Raw genomic sequence first — 14,327 nt, forward strand, 5'->3', positions numbered from 1 at the left:
CGGGCCACAGGCAGCAGTGACCCCACCAGAATCAGGAAATAAAAGTCAAATGGACGGAGAGCTGGAGAGTTCAGAAGAAAAAGGTTATTCCTCGCTCCCACACATCAGCAGCTAGAATCCTTAGTGGTCTACGTGGGAAAGTGGGTCACTGGAGAGACTGGCCTGACACTAGGTAATGGAGCTCTGGAGGGGTCACCCTGCTTTGTCAGCAGGCTGGACCATCTGCGCTGGAAGGCAGTCCTGAGAAAAACCAAGACACAGCAAAACAGAGAGTGGCCCGCGGTGGTTACAGCCTGTGCTCTGTGGCGATTCAAGCCACTCCAGGCCCCTGCCCTCACTCTGACCCTCACCTCGGGCAGATATTTAGTCTCTAAGCCTCAGTTCCTTAACCCTAAAATTGCAATAGTAATGTCAGGCTCACAGAGTTGGTATAAGCATTAAATAAGGCACGAAAGCACCCAGCATAGGAGCTAGCAAAGCGGTCCTCGAGGGGGGCAGTTTTATCCCCCAGGGGACATTTGTGTCTGGAGACATTTTTGGTTACTACAGCTGAGAGGTGGTAGCTACTGGCAACTACTGGGTTAAGATCAAGAATGCTGCTAAACATCCTACAATCTACAAGACAGCCCCTACAACAAAGAATTATCTAGCCCAAAATGTCAACAATGTCAAGGCTGAGAAACCTTGGCCTAGCACTTAGTGAGCACTCAATAAATATAAGCTATGGAACTATCCTTGCTATTATAGCAATAAACAAGAAAGTAATAGTTTCTTCCTTTCAAGGATAATCAGGATCTGTGATTAAAATGACAAGAGATAGAATGTATTACTTACTCTACTTCTTGTAATACTGGGTAACATATCTGTCATTCTGGAGACAGGAAGAGTCTGTTGCTTGGTTGATTCTGAGGAGCCCAATAACTTCGTGAAATAAATGACATAGCAGAGCACCAGAACTGCAGTATAGAAAAGCTGAAAAAAGAAAATAATGGATTTAAATTGCACAGTTTTAATATAGGCAGAATTAAGATATAACTATGAATTTGACCTCAAAGGCCAATCAAGAAATGGCTTGTGGTGCCTGGGTGGCTCGGTTGGTTAAGCATCCGACTCTTGATTTTGGCTCAGGTCATGATCTCACGGTTCGTGAGTTTGAGCCTTGAGTCAGGCTCTGTGCTGATGGCGCAGAGCCAGTTGGGATTCTCTCTCTCTCCCTCTCTCTGCCCTTCCCGCTCTCTCTCTCTCTCTCTCTCATCAATCAATCAATCAATCAATCAGTCAATCTTTAAAAAAAAGAGAAATAGAACCGTCTTTATTAACTGTACCTTCTAGCGAGCAATGCCCCACCCTCTGGAAAAGAGCACTACTCACTAAAAGCCAGCTCTGCTGGGGCATCTCTGGGAAAAGTGCTCCAAACCCTTGACCTGACTAGGAGAACAGTGCTTCCAGGCAGGAAGAACATAATTTCCATGACAGACAGCCCATAGTGTCACCACCACAGTAATGTCACATATGTTCTCAAAATGATTGTAGTTGGCCAAAGGAACGAGTCTCCCGCCTAGACAGCACACCGTGAGGACCCATATGTACTGTGCTAATATCTGGGGACTTGCCATCATCTAGGATGGGGGCTTTTCCATAAACCCAGGAAGCCTGTCACACTGTGATTACAAAGCAGAAATAAGCTGTTGGCTCCCTCCTCTCAGCCCACTGTAGGGGCAAGGCAAGAGCTACTACAGGACAGGGGAGGGAGTCAGGGGGGTGATAGGAGGGCCCACCCTTCCCTCCACTCACCCAGGACAAAAGGGTGGCTTTTGGCCAGGAGCGGTAGCCTGGAGTTTTGTTTGCAGGTTGGGAGGAGTATCCAAACAGCCCCTTTCACAAGCTCTCTTCTTCCTTCTCTCCCCCCTGGGAACAGCAATGTGCACTAGCTCAGGAAGGAACAGGACCTCCAGGCCCCGCTTTCAATCTGGTAACGTCAGGCCTGCTCCTGTGGCAAAGGCACAGAGCAAGGAGAAAGGGGAGTCTTTTCTAGTGGGTTCAGGCTCCTCAGCTCTCCACCCTTATCCATGCCTGAGGACAGAGCCCGCCATCCACCATCCTTCTTTCATGCCTCAAGCCCTCTGAGACACAGCAGCTCTGCTGTGAGCCATAGCACCAGATGCAACATCTTCTGTGACAAGAGGACCGGTTCCCTACCTCCCTTCATCTTCCCACAGAGCAGCGCCTGGGGGCAGTAACAACCTGTGAGTAGTCTTCATGCACTGAATCCCAACTACATGATCCTTCCCTCTTTTTATTGGGAAAAATTCACATAACATGACGTTGACTATTTTAACCATTTTAAAACATACAATTCAGTGGCTTTTCGTACATTCACAGTGCTGTACAACCATCACCACTATTTCATTCCAGAACATTTCCATCACTCCAAAAGGCAATTCTGTGCCCATTAAACAGTCACTTTCTACTCCTCTGTCCCTGGCAATCAAATTCTGCTTTGTCTCTATGGACTTGCCTATTCTGGACATTTTATATTAATGGAATCACACAATAGGTGGTCTTTTGTGTCTGGCTTTGTTCACTTGGTATCATGCTTTCAAAGTTCATGGTGTCGTGGCACATTATCATTTTTATGGCTGAGTAATATTCCATGGCATAGATATGCCACATTTTGTTTATCCTTTCATCAGTTGATGGACATCTGGTTCTTTCCTCCTTTTGGCTATGGTGAATAGTGTTGCTGTGTACAAGTTGTTTGAACTCATGCTTTCATTCTTTTGGGTATATACCTAGGAGTGGAATTGCTGGGCATACATCAGTTCTACATTTAACTTTTTTTTTTTTTAATGTTTATTTTTGACAGAGAGAGAGAGAGAGAGAGAGAGCACAAGCAGGGGAGGGGCAGAGAGACAGGGGGACAGAGGATCTGAAGTGGGCTCTGTGCTGACAGCAGAGGGCTCGATGCGGGAGATCATGACCTGAGCCAAAGTCCAACACTTAACCAAGTGAACCACCCAGGCACCCCTACGTTTGAACCTTCTGAGGAACTGCCAAACTGTTTTCCACAGTGGCTGCACCATTTTATAGTCCCACCAGCAATGTATGAGGGTTCCAATTTCTCCATATCCTCAGAAACACTTGCTATTTTCTGGGTTTTACTTTTATTTTTTGATAACAGCCATCCTAATTGGTATAAAGTTATCTCATTGTTTTTAACTCACATTTGCCTAATGACTGATGATATTAAGCATCTTTTCATGTGCTTATTGGCTATTTGCAAATCTTCTTTGGAAAAATGTTTATTCAGGTCCTTTACCCCCTTTTATTATTTATTTATTTTATTATTTTTTTAATATGGAATTTATTGTCACATTGGTTTCCATACAACACCCAGTGCTCACCCCAACAGGTGCCCTCCTCAATGCCCATCACCCACATCCCCCTCCCTCCCACCTCCTATCAACCCTCAGTTTATTCTCAGTTTTTAAGAGTCTCTTACGGTTTGCCTCCTTCCCTCTCTGTACCTTTTTTCCCCTTCCCCTCCCCCATGGTCTTCTGTTAAGTTTCTCAGGATCCACATAAGAGTGAAAACATATGGTATCTGTCTTTCTCTGTATGACTTATGTCACTTAGCATAACACTCTCCAGTTCCCTCCACGTTGCTACAAAAGGCCATGTTTCATTCTTTCTCATTGACAAGTAGTATTCCATTCCTTTACCCACTTTTAGGGTAGTCTGTCTTTTTGTTGTTGAGTTGTAAGAATTCTTTATATATTCTAAAGACGGGGTATATCAAATATATCATATTTGATATATCAAATATATCAAATATGATGGGGTAAGGAGCTGTTTAAGGAGGAACCTGGAAGTGCGTTGGACAAAGGAGAATCCCAGAGCCCTGGGCAGGGATTGCCTGCTGATATGAGGTGCTGATGGCCCTCAGGCCTCTCACACAGACACTGACAGAGAATGTACCAGAGAAGAGCTCTCTGAAGTCTTATAATAAGAAAGCAAATAAACTTAGAATGGGCCTTGCTGACCTATGATGTATCCTGAGTGGGAGCTAGGACCATCAGAAAGTCATAATGCAAGCGCCTTTCCCAAGAAGGGCCAACCAATAACTGGGCATCTCCATGGCCTCCCGTTCTATTAGGAAGAATATATCAAAAACATGATGAATGCAGAGTACTGTAATCCCAGATCTAATAAAACATGGCAAAAATAATCACAAATAACTTCTCTAAAATATGCAACTGTTTGCAAACTACTTTTGGGAGGTAATTGTCATTCTTATAATATTATTTTTAAATCTACTTTTACTGTGTTCACAAATACATTTGCGGTTTTTGCTTAGGACACAGGAAAGACATTCACTAAAACTGTGACTAAGAATTTTAATTTACCTTCCTATACATTAAGAAATATTACAAACTGCTTTGCCCTATAAGATGTTCTGATATCTATCTGATCTTAGGTTTTGTTTTTAAAATGAGCACTATACCCTAGTCGTACTTTTATTCAAGCTACAGATATGAACTAGAACTAGAAACTGGGATGGCAACGAGGCCGGAGCTGCTGAAAGTGAGAGTGCGCCTGCTAAGACTCAATTCATGTGCTCTGCATTGTGTGAGATTTCAATGCAAGTTTCAAACAGGCTTGGCAGAGTTTCTTCCTATCCTGAGAACAACTGATTAAAATCCAGGGAAAAAAAACACACATGCAATTTGGTTCTCACCCCACTCCCTCACTGCTTTTCTCCCTCCTCCATGAGACAGTAAGACAATCAAAGGTGAGTTTGGTATGGGCTCGCCCACAGAACATCTAAAGGAGTTGTTATGTTGGACAATGAGGCCGAGTGCTGGGCCTTCACCGGGCCCCTGGGGATATCAGTAGCATCAGCATGTGGTGTAGAGTGGACAGCCAAAGGAAAAGAACTGTCATGACCATCTTACTAGAGCTTCCAGCCTGCCTCACATGCATGAATACTGCAAATGTAAACCACACAGTAACAGGAACAAGAAGAAAAAAATCAGGGGCACCTGGGTAGCTCAATCAGTTAAACTTTCAACTTTGGCTCAGGTCATGATCTCGCGGTCAGCGTTCGAGCCCCGCCTCAGGCTCTGTGCTGACAGCTCAGAGCCTGGAGCCTGCTTTGGATTCTGTCTCTCCCTCTCTCTCTCTGCCCACCTCCCACTTGTGCTCACTCACCCTTCCTCCCTCCCTCTCTCTCTTTCTTTCTTTCTCTCTCTCTCAGAAATAATAAATGAATAAACTTAAAAAAAAAAGAAAATCAAATGGAGAAACATAGATTATACAAAAGTGAAAAGCCATAACCCTTACCTGGGCCAAAGAGAAAATGTATAGCCCCCAGTGAGGCGACCATAGCACAAGAAAAGCTGTCAGGACACTCTTGAGGATGACCGACAGGCTCTCAGCAATCACCTGCAAATATGTAGTAAAGGGTGCACTTTACGTTATTAAAAACTAAAGATGCACAGGAATGACAAATAGAAACCTGGAATAGTGGTTACCCCGGCAATGGGGGTGGGGCATGTGGTTAGACATAGCATGACAATGTTCTAGTTGGGCTGGGTGGTAAGTTCATAGATTTTCAGTATTATCATGCTTTAAGATTTACACATACAGCAGGGTGCCTGGGTGGCTCAGTTCGTTAAGTGTCTGACTCTTGATTTCAGCTCAGGTCATGATCTCACGGTTTGTGAGTTCAAGCCCCGCATAGGGCTCTTTGCTTGGGATTCTCTCTCTCTCCCTCTCTCTGTCCCTCCCCAACTCACACTGTCCCTATTCTCTCAAAAATAAATAAATAAATAAACTTAAAAAAAAGATTTACACATACAGCATATATTCTTTTGTACAGATTTTAAAACACGAAAAATTAATATTAGCACACAATTAAATATAGAATCACTAGGAAAATGTGAAAAACCTTCACAGTCCTCTTAAATTCTTATCTAAGCTAATAACTTCCCTATTAGCAAACCTGTTTTTGCATTAATAGTATAGCAGATGTAAACTTAAGCCCAGCCCATCTGCCAAATTTCAAGGGAATGAATTAAACTGATCATGTTACCTTTTTCCAAATTTCTTTTTAAATGCAAATCTGAAAACAAATCATCACTCCTAGAAAATCTTTTTTTTTTTTAATTTTTTTTTTTAACGTTTATTTATTTTTGAGACAGAGAGAGACAGAGCATGAACGGGGGAGGGGCAGAGAGAGAGGGAGACACAGAACTGGAAGCAGGCTCCAGGCTCTGAGCCATCAGCCCAGAGCCCGACGTGGGGCTCGAACTCACAGACCTCGAGATCGTGACCTGAGCTGAAGTCGGACGCTTAACCGACTGAGCCACCCAGGCGCCCCTAGAAAATCTTTTTAAGAAACCACTCTTTCCCTTCTTCGAATTTCCCATCAGAGCAGAAGGCATGCTGACCTTGAGCTTGACAAACATCTGTGCTTGTGCCAAGACCCAGAAGGGCTCTCCCAGAAGCTCCACCACAGCCGAAAGACCGAACAACACCACTCCACTTCCATAGTGGGGGACGGCATTAGGATCAGGCACTTCCAGCAACTGTAACCACACCCAGCCCAGGAGCAAGGACCAAAACATACCCAGGGGGACCCTAGAAAAAGAAAAAAAATGTTTTTTTAATATGCTAAAAATAAAAAATATATATATTAAAATAGTAACATTAAACAGAAAAGAAATAGAATTTTAAAAATAGCTACCACTTATTAAGGCACTTACTACATGCCAGGCACTCAGATCTACCCCTTTTACACAGACCCCTCACAATTATCCTGCTATTACCCCATTGAAATGATGGGGAAACTAAGGCTGACAAGCACTGGGGAATTTGGCCAAGGTCATGGACAATTAGCCAAGGGCAGAAGCAGGACCCAATCCCCATCTAACTCGTAAGTCTACGCTCCTATCCACAGTGTGACACTGACGAGATAAACAAAACTCCTGGCAAGTATGTGCCTGTTGTTTGCACACAAATGACTAAAATATAGTATACAGTCAGTTCTTGCACCCAAATAAGCAACAGTCCAGTGCACGGTGTCCCCTAGCATGTGCACCACAGAGCACTTAAATATGACTGGGTAGCCAACAGTCATCCTCTAATAAAATGAACACCTACCAGCCTCGTGACAGTCATTTCCATGAGGCAAGAAGGAGTTATGGAAGGCAGCACTGAGAAAAACCTCAAGTGCCAGCCCTCCCTGCAGGAATCTAACTGCAGAAAGGCCATTACAAGTTTTAGCTGATGTACTTGATCTTCAAGAATATTCTCAAGGGCTGAGAATTGAAATCAACATTACAAAATTGAAGAAGGATATAATGAAAGCCCTAAAAGGCTTTCAAAGAATGCTAAGTGGTTGTTAAAAGCTCAGAAAAGACCACAGGGAGGGGGAAAGATTAGGACTAAAGAAGACGGCACAGGCCCACTGGGGCCCAGAGTGGGCATCAGGAATGGCAGAAACAACCTCCCAAGCGGGTAGAAACCTGGCCCTGAAGCCCCCACCCACAGCCTCCTCCTGGCTCCTGGCCATCCAGAGAGGAAACAGCCAAGATGTTGGATGCCTTCTCCTTCCTGTCCCATGCCCAGGCCCCAGAAACCCAGGCTGGAGACAATTCAGCTTTGGGCAAGTGTTGCTGTTTAACTTACAACACTTACGATGCTTGCTTTTGCACGGTCTCCTGCCAAAGCACAACTCACGTTAGCCACAAGAGGTTGAAGGTCTGGTTCCAGTCTCGCTGGGCACCCCCACTCAGACATGCTCTACGGAAGGCCTCTCTGGCCAGGAAGACGGTGGTCGAGTAAAGCAGTGTTAGCCTTTAAAGGAAAAGCAGAAATCAATAATGGGGGTGCCTGGGTGGCTCAGTAGGTTAACCTTCCGACTTCAGCTTGGGTTATGATTTCGTGGGTTGTGTGTTTGAGCCCTGAATTGGGCTCTGTGCTGACAGCTCAGAGCCTGGAGCCTGCTTAGGTTTCTCAGTCCCCCCGCCCCCTACTCACTCTGCCCCTCCCCCGCTCGCTCTTGCGTGCTCTCTCTCTCAAAAATAAACAAACATTAACAAAAAATAATCAATAGTGACTCTAATCTTTTTTCATAGAGAGAATTTCTGAGATTTTGCCAGCGACAGAAAGAAAGTCTTGGTCATAAATCACTGGTGGTGATGTGAAGGGCAGTGAGTTTTTACAGGGTCCCCGTACTAGTCTGATCCATTTGAACAACAGAGTTAGGAACCAAACAAAGGACACCTGAGTGTGTGCCTATAGAGCATTATATCCGGGATAGAAAGTGCCACAGTGGCCCCCAAAGCCTAAGGCCTCATGGCTATAGGCAGAGGTATGGCTCTGACAATAGGAGAAAAGGACAAGATATGACCACACAGAGCAAGGGGACCTCTTGGTCACCCTGAGACTGGTGACCAATGAGAGCTCTTATGAGAGAAGCTGAGGATCTGAGTGGCAGCTCTGGCCAAAAGCATCTCAGGACAGGCAATAGGCAATAGGCAATAGGCAATAGGCTGGTGGCCGTTACAGAGGCCGCTGCAGCCCAGGTCAGCAAGGCTTGTCTGCCATCTTTCCCGGGTGGGCAATATTTAGGTGGACCCTCTTGCACCTGCATGAGTAAGAGCTGAGATTTTCCCTCATCAACAGGCCATGTGTGATGAAGTCAGAATGGAGACAGCCGTGGAGACAGACCTTAGCTGGGCTAAGGTCTCTCTGAGGTTGTCCAAGGATCATGCTGCTATCCAGTGCTTCTGTCCAACATTGGGAAGGAGGAGACTGAACTGTATGTTAAGCAGAGGGCCGGCCAGATAAAGGTTGTCAAAGCAGAGACCTGAGAATCTGGGGAAGACCAGATGGCAAGAGGCCCAAACTGCTTTCAAATCTGAACACCTAAGAGATTTGGTCCTCTTCCTTCCTGCTTGCTTGCTTTATTTATTTATTTTTTTAAGATTTTTTTTAAGTTTATTTTGAAAGAGAGAGAGACAGAACCAGTGGATGAGGGGCCGAGAAAGGGTGGGGGGGACAGAGAAAGCAGGCTCCGTGCTGACAGCAGTGAGTGAGCCTGATGTGGGGCTCGAACCCACGAACCATGAGGTCATGACCCAAGCTGAAGTCAGATGCTCAACCAACTAAGCCACCCAGGTGCCCCTAGGATTTTATTTTTAAGTAATCTCTACACCCAATATGGGACTTAAATTTACAACCCTGAGATCACAGAGTCACACACTTGACCCACTGAGTCAGTCAATGCCCCCCTTCCCACTTTTAAAACAGTATTTCTCAAAATACGATCCCTGCTTCAAAATCACCTAAGGAACTTGTCAAAATCCTGATTTCTGGACCTCTTCTCAGACCCACCTAGTGCAAAACTCCCCCAGATGATTCCTTTGCCCTTCAAAGTTTGAGAACCTTCTCTAAGCTCTGAAAACGGAGCCCAGAGCATACATTTGGTGGGTATTCGATGTAAAATGCTGTCTGGAACATATGGTCTTGTTTATGAGGACATGAAGATACACCTGAGAAGCTGAGCTAACCTGAGCATTCACATCTCTTCATAGACTTTTGTGTCATTTGTGAATACAGAATATGCGTGGGTACCCTTGAACAGAAAAGAGAGTAGAAGGAACAAATGGAGTCTAAAAGACAAAGCAAGCAGCTTTCTAAGAGCTGCCAAGGGACTCATGACAAGGATGCACACTGTCACCCTAACCACCATTTTCCAATTATAAAAGTCACCGAGGAGGGAAGGCAGGCTGCTCCAGCCTTGCAATTACGAAGCACATCCTCACCAGCCTCGGGATTCCTGCTTCCTGTGCTGTCAGCAGGACAAGAACACAGGATTATACCTGAGACAGGGTTTGCAGTGAATTACTCCCACTCCTTTCCTGGGTTCTAAGAGCAGACAAACCGGAACAGCTGGCAGAGAAATGTGCATTTGGAGGCTGCTAATGGAAAACACTCCATGGGTCCATTAAAAGTAGCATTGCCTGCTCATTCCCCCATCCCAGTGTGCTCTTCCTCAGCCCACTGCTAGAACACTCCACTTCCAGTAAAGGCCCCTGTTTCCAAAATCTGAGGGTGACACACAGGTGCCCTGACTAGGGACGTGAGCTGTGGGCAAGGCCAGGGTACTCCCTTCTTACCTCACGTTCACTATGCCAACGATTTCCTTTGACAGGAAGCGAAGAATAAATGCATTCAAGACAAAGGTGATCAATCGAAACAACACCTATAGAGAAAGAAGAAAAATACATGAGAATAAATTATGTTGGGAATATTTATTTTGTTGAAATGAAAACAATGTGGCTGCTCTTTCTAATAACACACTGATGTACGGCAGCTCTGCCAGAGAGACCCTCCTGAAGACCTACCACCTGTCTGTTTCTGCTGCAATTTCATTCCTGGAGGGGTCCCCTGGCACTCCTGTGCAATGGTAGAACAGTGCACAAAGGCACTTGGAAATCTCTCTAATTTACTGATAAGAGGGAGGGCCTGACAAGTCAGTGAATTCCTTTGGGCTCAAAGTCAGGCACTTCAGGAGACAGAGAATTCTAGTCAATGCTTCACGTTGGCCCTCCCTCCAGCTTGTTGAGAAATAGCACACACTTAGCAAGTGGGAGCCTGCAGGGAATGGCAGAATCTCTAGGAATCACAGGGTCTAATCTCTCTTCTCTGCCTAGCAATATCTGGGGATTCTGATAATGACATTCAATCTCTTTCCAGCTATTACCATTTGAAAGGGATATATCCCAAGACTTCAAACCTGTCAATTCAAACCTGAGCAAAGAATTCTTCCATGAGACAGAGAACAACAGGGTGCTAAGTGGGGATGCTAAAGGGGGATGTTGAGCGGGGTGCAAACCTCAGCCCCCGTCTGCATCCAGGAAGCATGACAGGTGTACTCCACAGTGTGCTCCAGAGCAAATGACAAATCACTCTCATAGTTATCTGTGAACAGGTGCAATTTGAACGACTCAATCAAAATATGCCAGTGGACCACAACAGTCTAAAAATCTCCAGGGAAAGGTATGACCAAAAAGGGAGAGTACAGTTTAACACTGTCCCTGAAGTGTCACAGAGCAGCAAGGTCTCCAAAGCCAAGATATCACAATTAGGAGTCAAAGGTGGCCTTTTGAAAGTCTGATGAAACCTCTGTAGTTCTTGGAAATATGCAGATACATACCTACTTACCAAATTTTTTACTCAAATTTAGACATTTGAAGCCAATTCATGGAGCCCTGAATGGAAAAACCACTCAGCTGAGAGTCTCAAATCACTGTTTAGCTGTTAAGCCCTTCGTCTCCTAACTCTTATAAGCTTTAATTTCCTCCTGTCAAATGAGGTTACCTATCTTACAGGGTTGATAACAACCATCAAATAAGACCTTAGAGGTGAAAGCATTTTTGACAATGAAAGTGAAAGGCATGGGGGCTGCTGGGTGGCTCAGTCAGTTAAGCCTCTCTTGATTTTGGCTCAGGTCATGATCTCACAGTTCATGGGGTTGAGCACTGCCTGGGGCTCCCCGCTGACAGTGTGGAGCCTGCTTGGGATTCTCTCTGTCCTTCTCTTCTCACCCTTTGCCCGCTCATGAGCTCTCTCCCTTACAAAATAAATAAATTTTTTAAAAAATGAAAGGAGGGGTGCCTGGGTGGCGCAGTCGGTTAAGCGTCCGACTTCAGCCAGGTCACGATCTCGCGGCCCGTGAGTTCGAGCCCCGCGTCGGGCTCTGGACTGATGGCTCGGAGCCTGGAGCCTGTTTCCGATTCTGTGTCTCCCTCTCTCTCTGCCCCTCCCCCGTTCATGCTCTGTCTCTCTCTGTCCCAAAAATAAATAAACGTTGAAAAAATAAAAAAAATAAAAAATGAAAGGAATTAACACTTTCACTATGGCCAGCTCAAATTCTTTCAGGATACAATGTAATTGCAAAGCTACCTCAAGTGTCTGCATTGTAATTTGAGAATACATCCAAGACCAGATTAAAACACTCAGGAAGCCTAGATTATGGCTGTTTTTAAAAAAATGACGTACATACAGTTAGTGTCATATTTAATGTCAAAGTTACCATGGTCTAAACCTAACTGGTTTGAAGAAAGGGCCGAGTTAATGAAGCTCTAATGTTGTTCATGTGACCCAGTATTTGCTCCATGTAAGTGGCCCTTAGTAGCAACACAGTCTTCATTTAACTTTGTAACGGACTTTACAGTTTTAAAAAAGCTCTTTCACATCTGTTAATTATTTGACCCTTAAAAGCAATTGGATAAATGCACAGGAAGCAAGTTAAGACTCAGAGCAAAGTGATTTGCCCAATGTCACATAATAATCATATGACCCAGCTTGACTTTATGGTAGGCCACCTGACTCCCAGTCCATTGTGTTTTCTGCTAAGACTGGTTTTCCTTCCTTTCCTTCTTTCCTTCTTTCTTTTTTAATGTTTATTGATTTTGAGAGAAAGTGTGTATGCGCACGAGCAGGGAAGGGGCAGAGAGCGAGAATCCCAAGCAGGCTTCATGCTGTCAGCATAAAGCCCGACACGGGGCTCGCTCTCACAACCTCGAGGTCACAACCTGAGTCACTATCAAGAGTTGGACACTTAACTGACTGAGCAACCAAGGCGCCCCAAGACTTGTTTTCTTTTTATGAAGCCAATCTGGGCCATAAGGTATCATCAAAGCCTGAACAATCAGCACTGCAGATAAAGCAATGAACTCAGTTTTTTATGTCGTGGATAGAAGAAAAAACTTGGTACATTCAAGGTTTAGTTAATTTAGGGTTAGGTGAATGTTTATTAAGCACATGACTTGTGCAAGGAACTCTTCTACATGCTTTATGTAAATTGTTTCATTTCATTCCTATAATGACCATTTAAGAAAATCCTTATTACTATAATAAAAATACCTAACATTCACTAAGTACTTATAATGCGCCAGGCACTTAACAGGCATGTCATCTAATCTTGCTAATGACCCCATGAGGTTGCACTAATGTTCTCATTTAAGATGAGGAAACTGATATTCAAAGTAAAGCGATTTTCACAAGGGCAGGGAACTACCAAGTGACAAGGACCAAACCTGAGCTCACATGTGCCTGGTTCTCTCTCTTAATATCCAAGTGAAATGCTGCCTCTAAAATATAGGGGAAGGGTGGATTCAGGACTCTTCTGAATAAGGGCTGAACTGAGCCACTTAGAATGACTAACTCCTAGTGTTAAAAGAATCTTTAGACACCATTTGGACCAACTGGTATGTACCTTAAATGACAGATGATGAAAATTAGGGCCAGGAAGGGGAAGTGACTTATCTAAGGTCACATAGCCAGAAGGAAAATGCAGCTAACATTTACTAAGTGCCCACCAAGAGCCAGGTACAGCATTAAATACAATTATCTGAATGACTTCAGTCAAGCCTCATAGAAACTTTATGAGCTAGGTACTATTATTACCCCAATTTTCCCGCTGAGGAGCTGAGGCTTAGCAAAAGAAATCCTTTGTCTTGGTTCATGCAGAAAGCACGTAGTAGAACCAGGTTTCCAATGTAGGGCTGTCTAAGCCCAGGTATCTTTTTCTTAGCTATGCCATACTGTCTCTATGAACTCAGTCAGAGTCAGAGAGCTTGAAGATGTTTGAGGGTCAGCGGTGGGGGAAGCAGAGAGTCAACTCCTTGCCTTAAAAATATCCAATTCTAGAGCACCAAAGGCGCCCCTGCCACCTGACCTAACCCTGTCCTACTACCATATGGGAAATATAACGCTCAGAAGGAAAACGACTTGTTTGTAGTCTCCCAGCCAGGCCTCTGAACTCCTGCCCAGGTGCCGGTTCTCCGCCGCCACCGTCTCCTGTTGAACCCTCAGTAGTGAGGGTCCACGCCGGGACTGGGTGTGCCCCGAAGCGCGCTCTCAAGGGCCCCAGGACCGCCTCCCCGCGCCTCCGGACTGCTGGTTGGTCTGCGGCCGGCGGGGCAGAATACCTGCAGGAGCAGACCGGAGGAGGCCAGCCGGGCCGCCTGGCCCAGCACCTCTCGGCTGCCCATCTCCTCTGCGCCCCGCCTCGGTCACCAGGAAACGCCGCCGCCGCCGCCAGCCGGCCTAGTCGCGGGGAGATAGCGTCATGGGGCGGCTCGCTCTCTGATTGGTGATTTGGGGGCGGCGGGGACGAAGCAAGAAACGTCTGGCCCTTTAAGTGAGCGGCGTGAGTGACGTCAGTGTTCCTGCGCCGCATCTCTTTTCCCTTTTGTGTGAGCTCAGGCGTTTTCTGTGCCTATCCCTCCCCGTCCCAAATAAGTTAGGAG

General features: G+C 45.3%; 1 protein-coding gene across 1 annotated transcript in view; it reads right to left on the reverse strand.

Moving 5' to 3' along the window:
- Nucleotides 1-14,127, reverse strand: part of RFT1 (RFT1 homolog) — a 36,440-nt gene extending 22,313 nt beyond the window's left edge. Inside the window, exons 1-6 of the mRNA XM_047849545.1 lie at nucleotides 14,007-14,127; nucleotides 10,188-10,273; nucleotides 7,744-7,860; nucleotides 6,453-6,642; nucleotides 5,344-5,445; nucleotides 835-972 (exon numbers count right to left, since the gene is read on the reverse strand). Of these exons, the coding sequence (XP_047705501.1) occupies nucleotides 835-972; nucleotides 5,344-5,445; nucleotides 6,453-6,642; nucleotides 7,744-7,860; nucleotides 10,188-10,273; nucleotides 14,007-14,069 (696 nt within the window). The 5' untranslated portion in view covers nucleotides 14,070-14,127. The remainder of the gene's footprint in view (nucleotides 1-834; nucleotides 973-5,343; nucleotides 5,446-6,452; nucleotides 6,643-7,743; nucleotides 7,861-10,187; nucleotides 10,274-14,006) is intronic.
- Between the last annotated feature and the right edge of the window lie 200 nt (nucleotides 14,128-14,327).

This window comes from Prionailurus viverrinus, chromosome A2 (genome assembly GCF_022837055.1).
Source record: "Prionailurus viverrinus isolate Anna chromosome A2, UM_Priviv_1.0, whole genome shotgun sequence".
Lineage (NCBI taxonomy): Eukaryota > Metazoa > Chordata > Mammalia > Carnivora > Felidae > Prionailurus > Prionailurus viverrinus.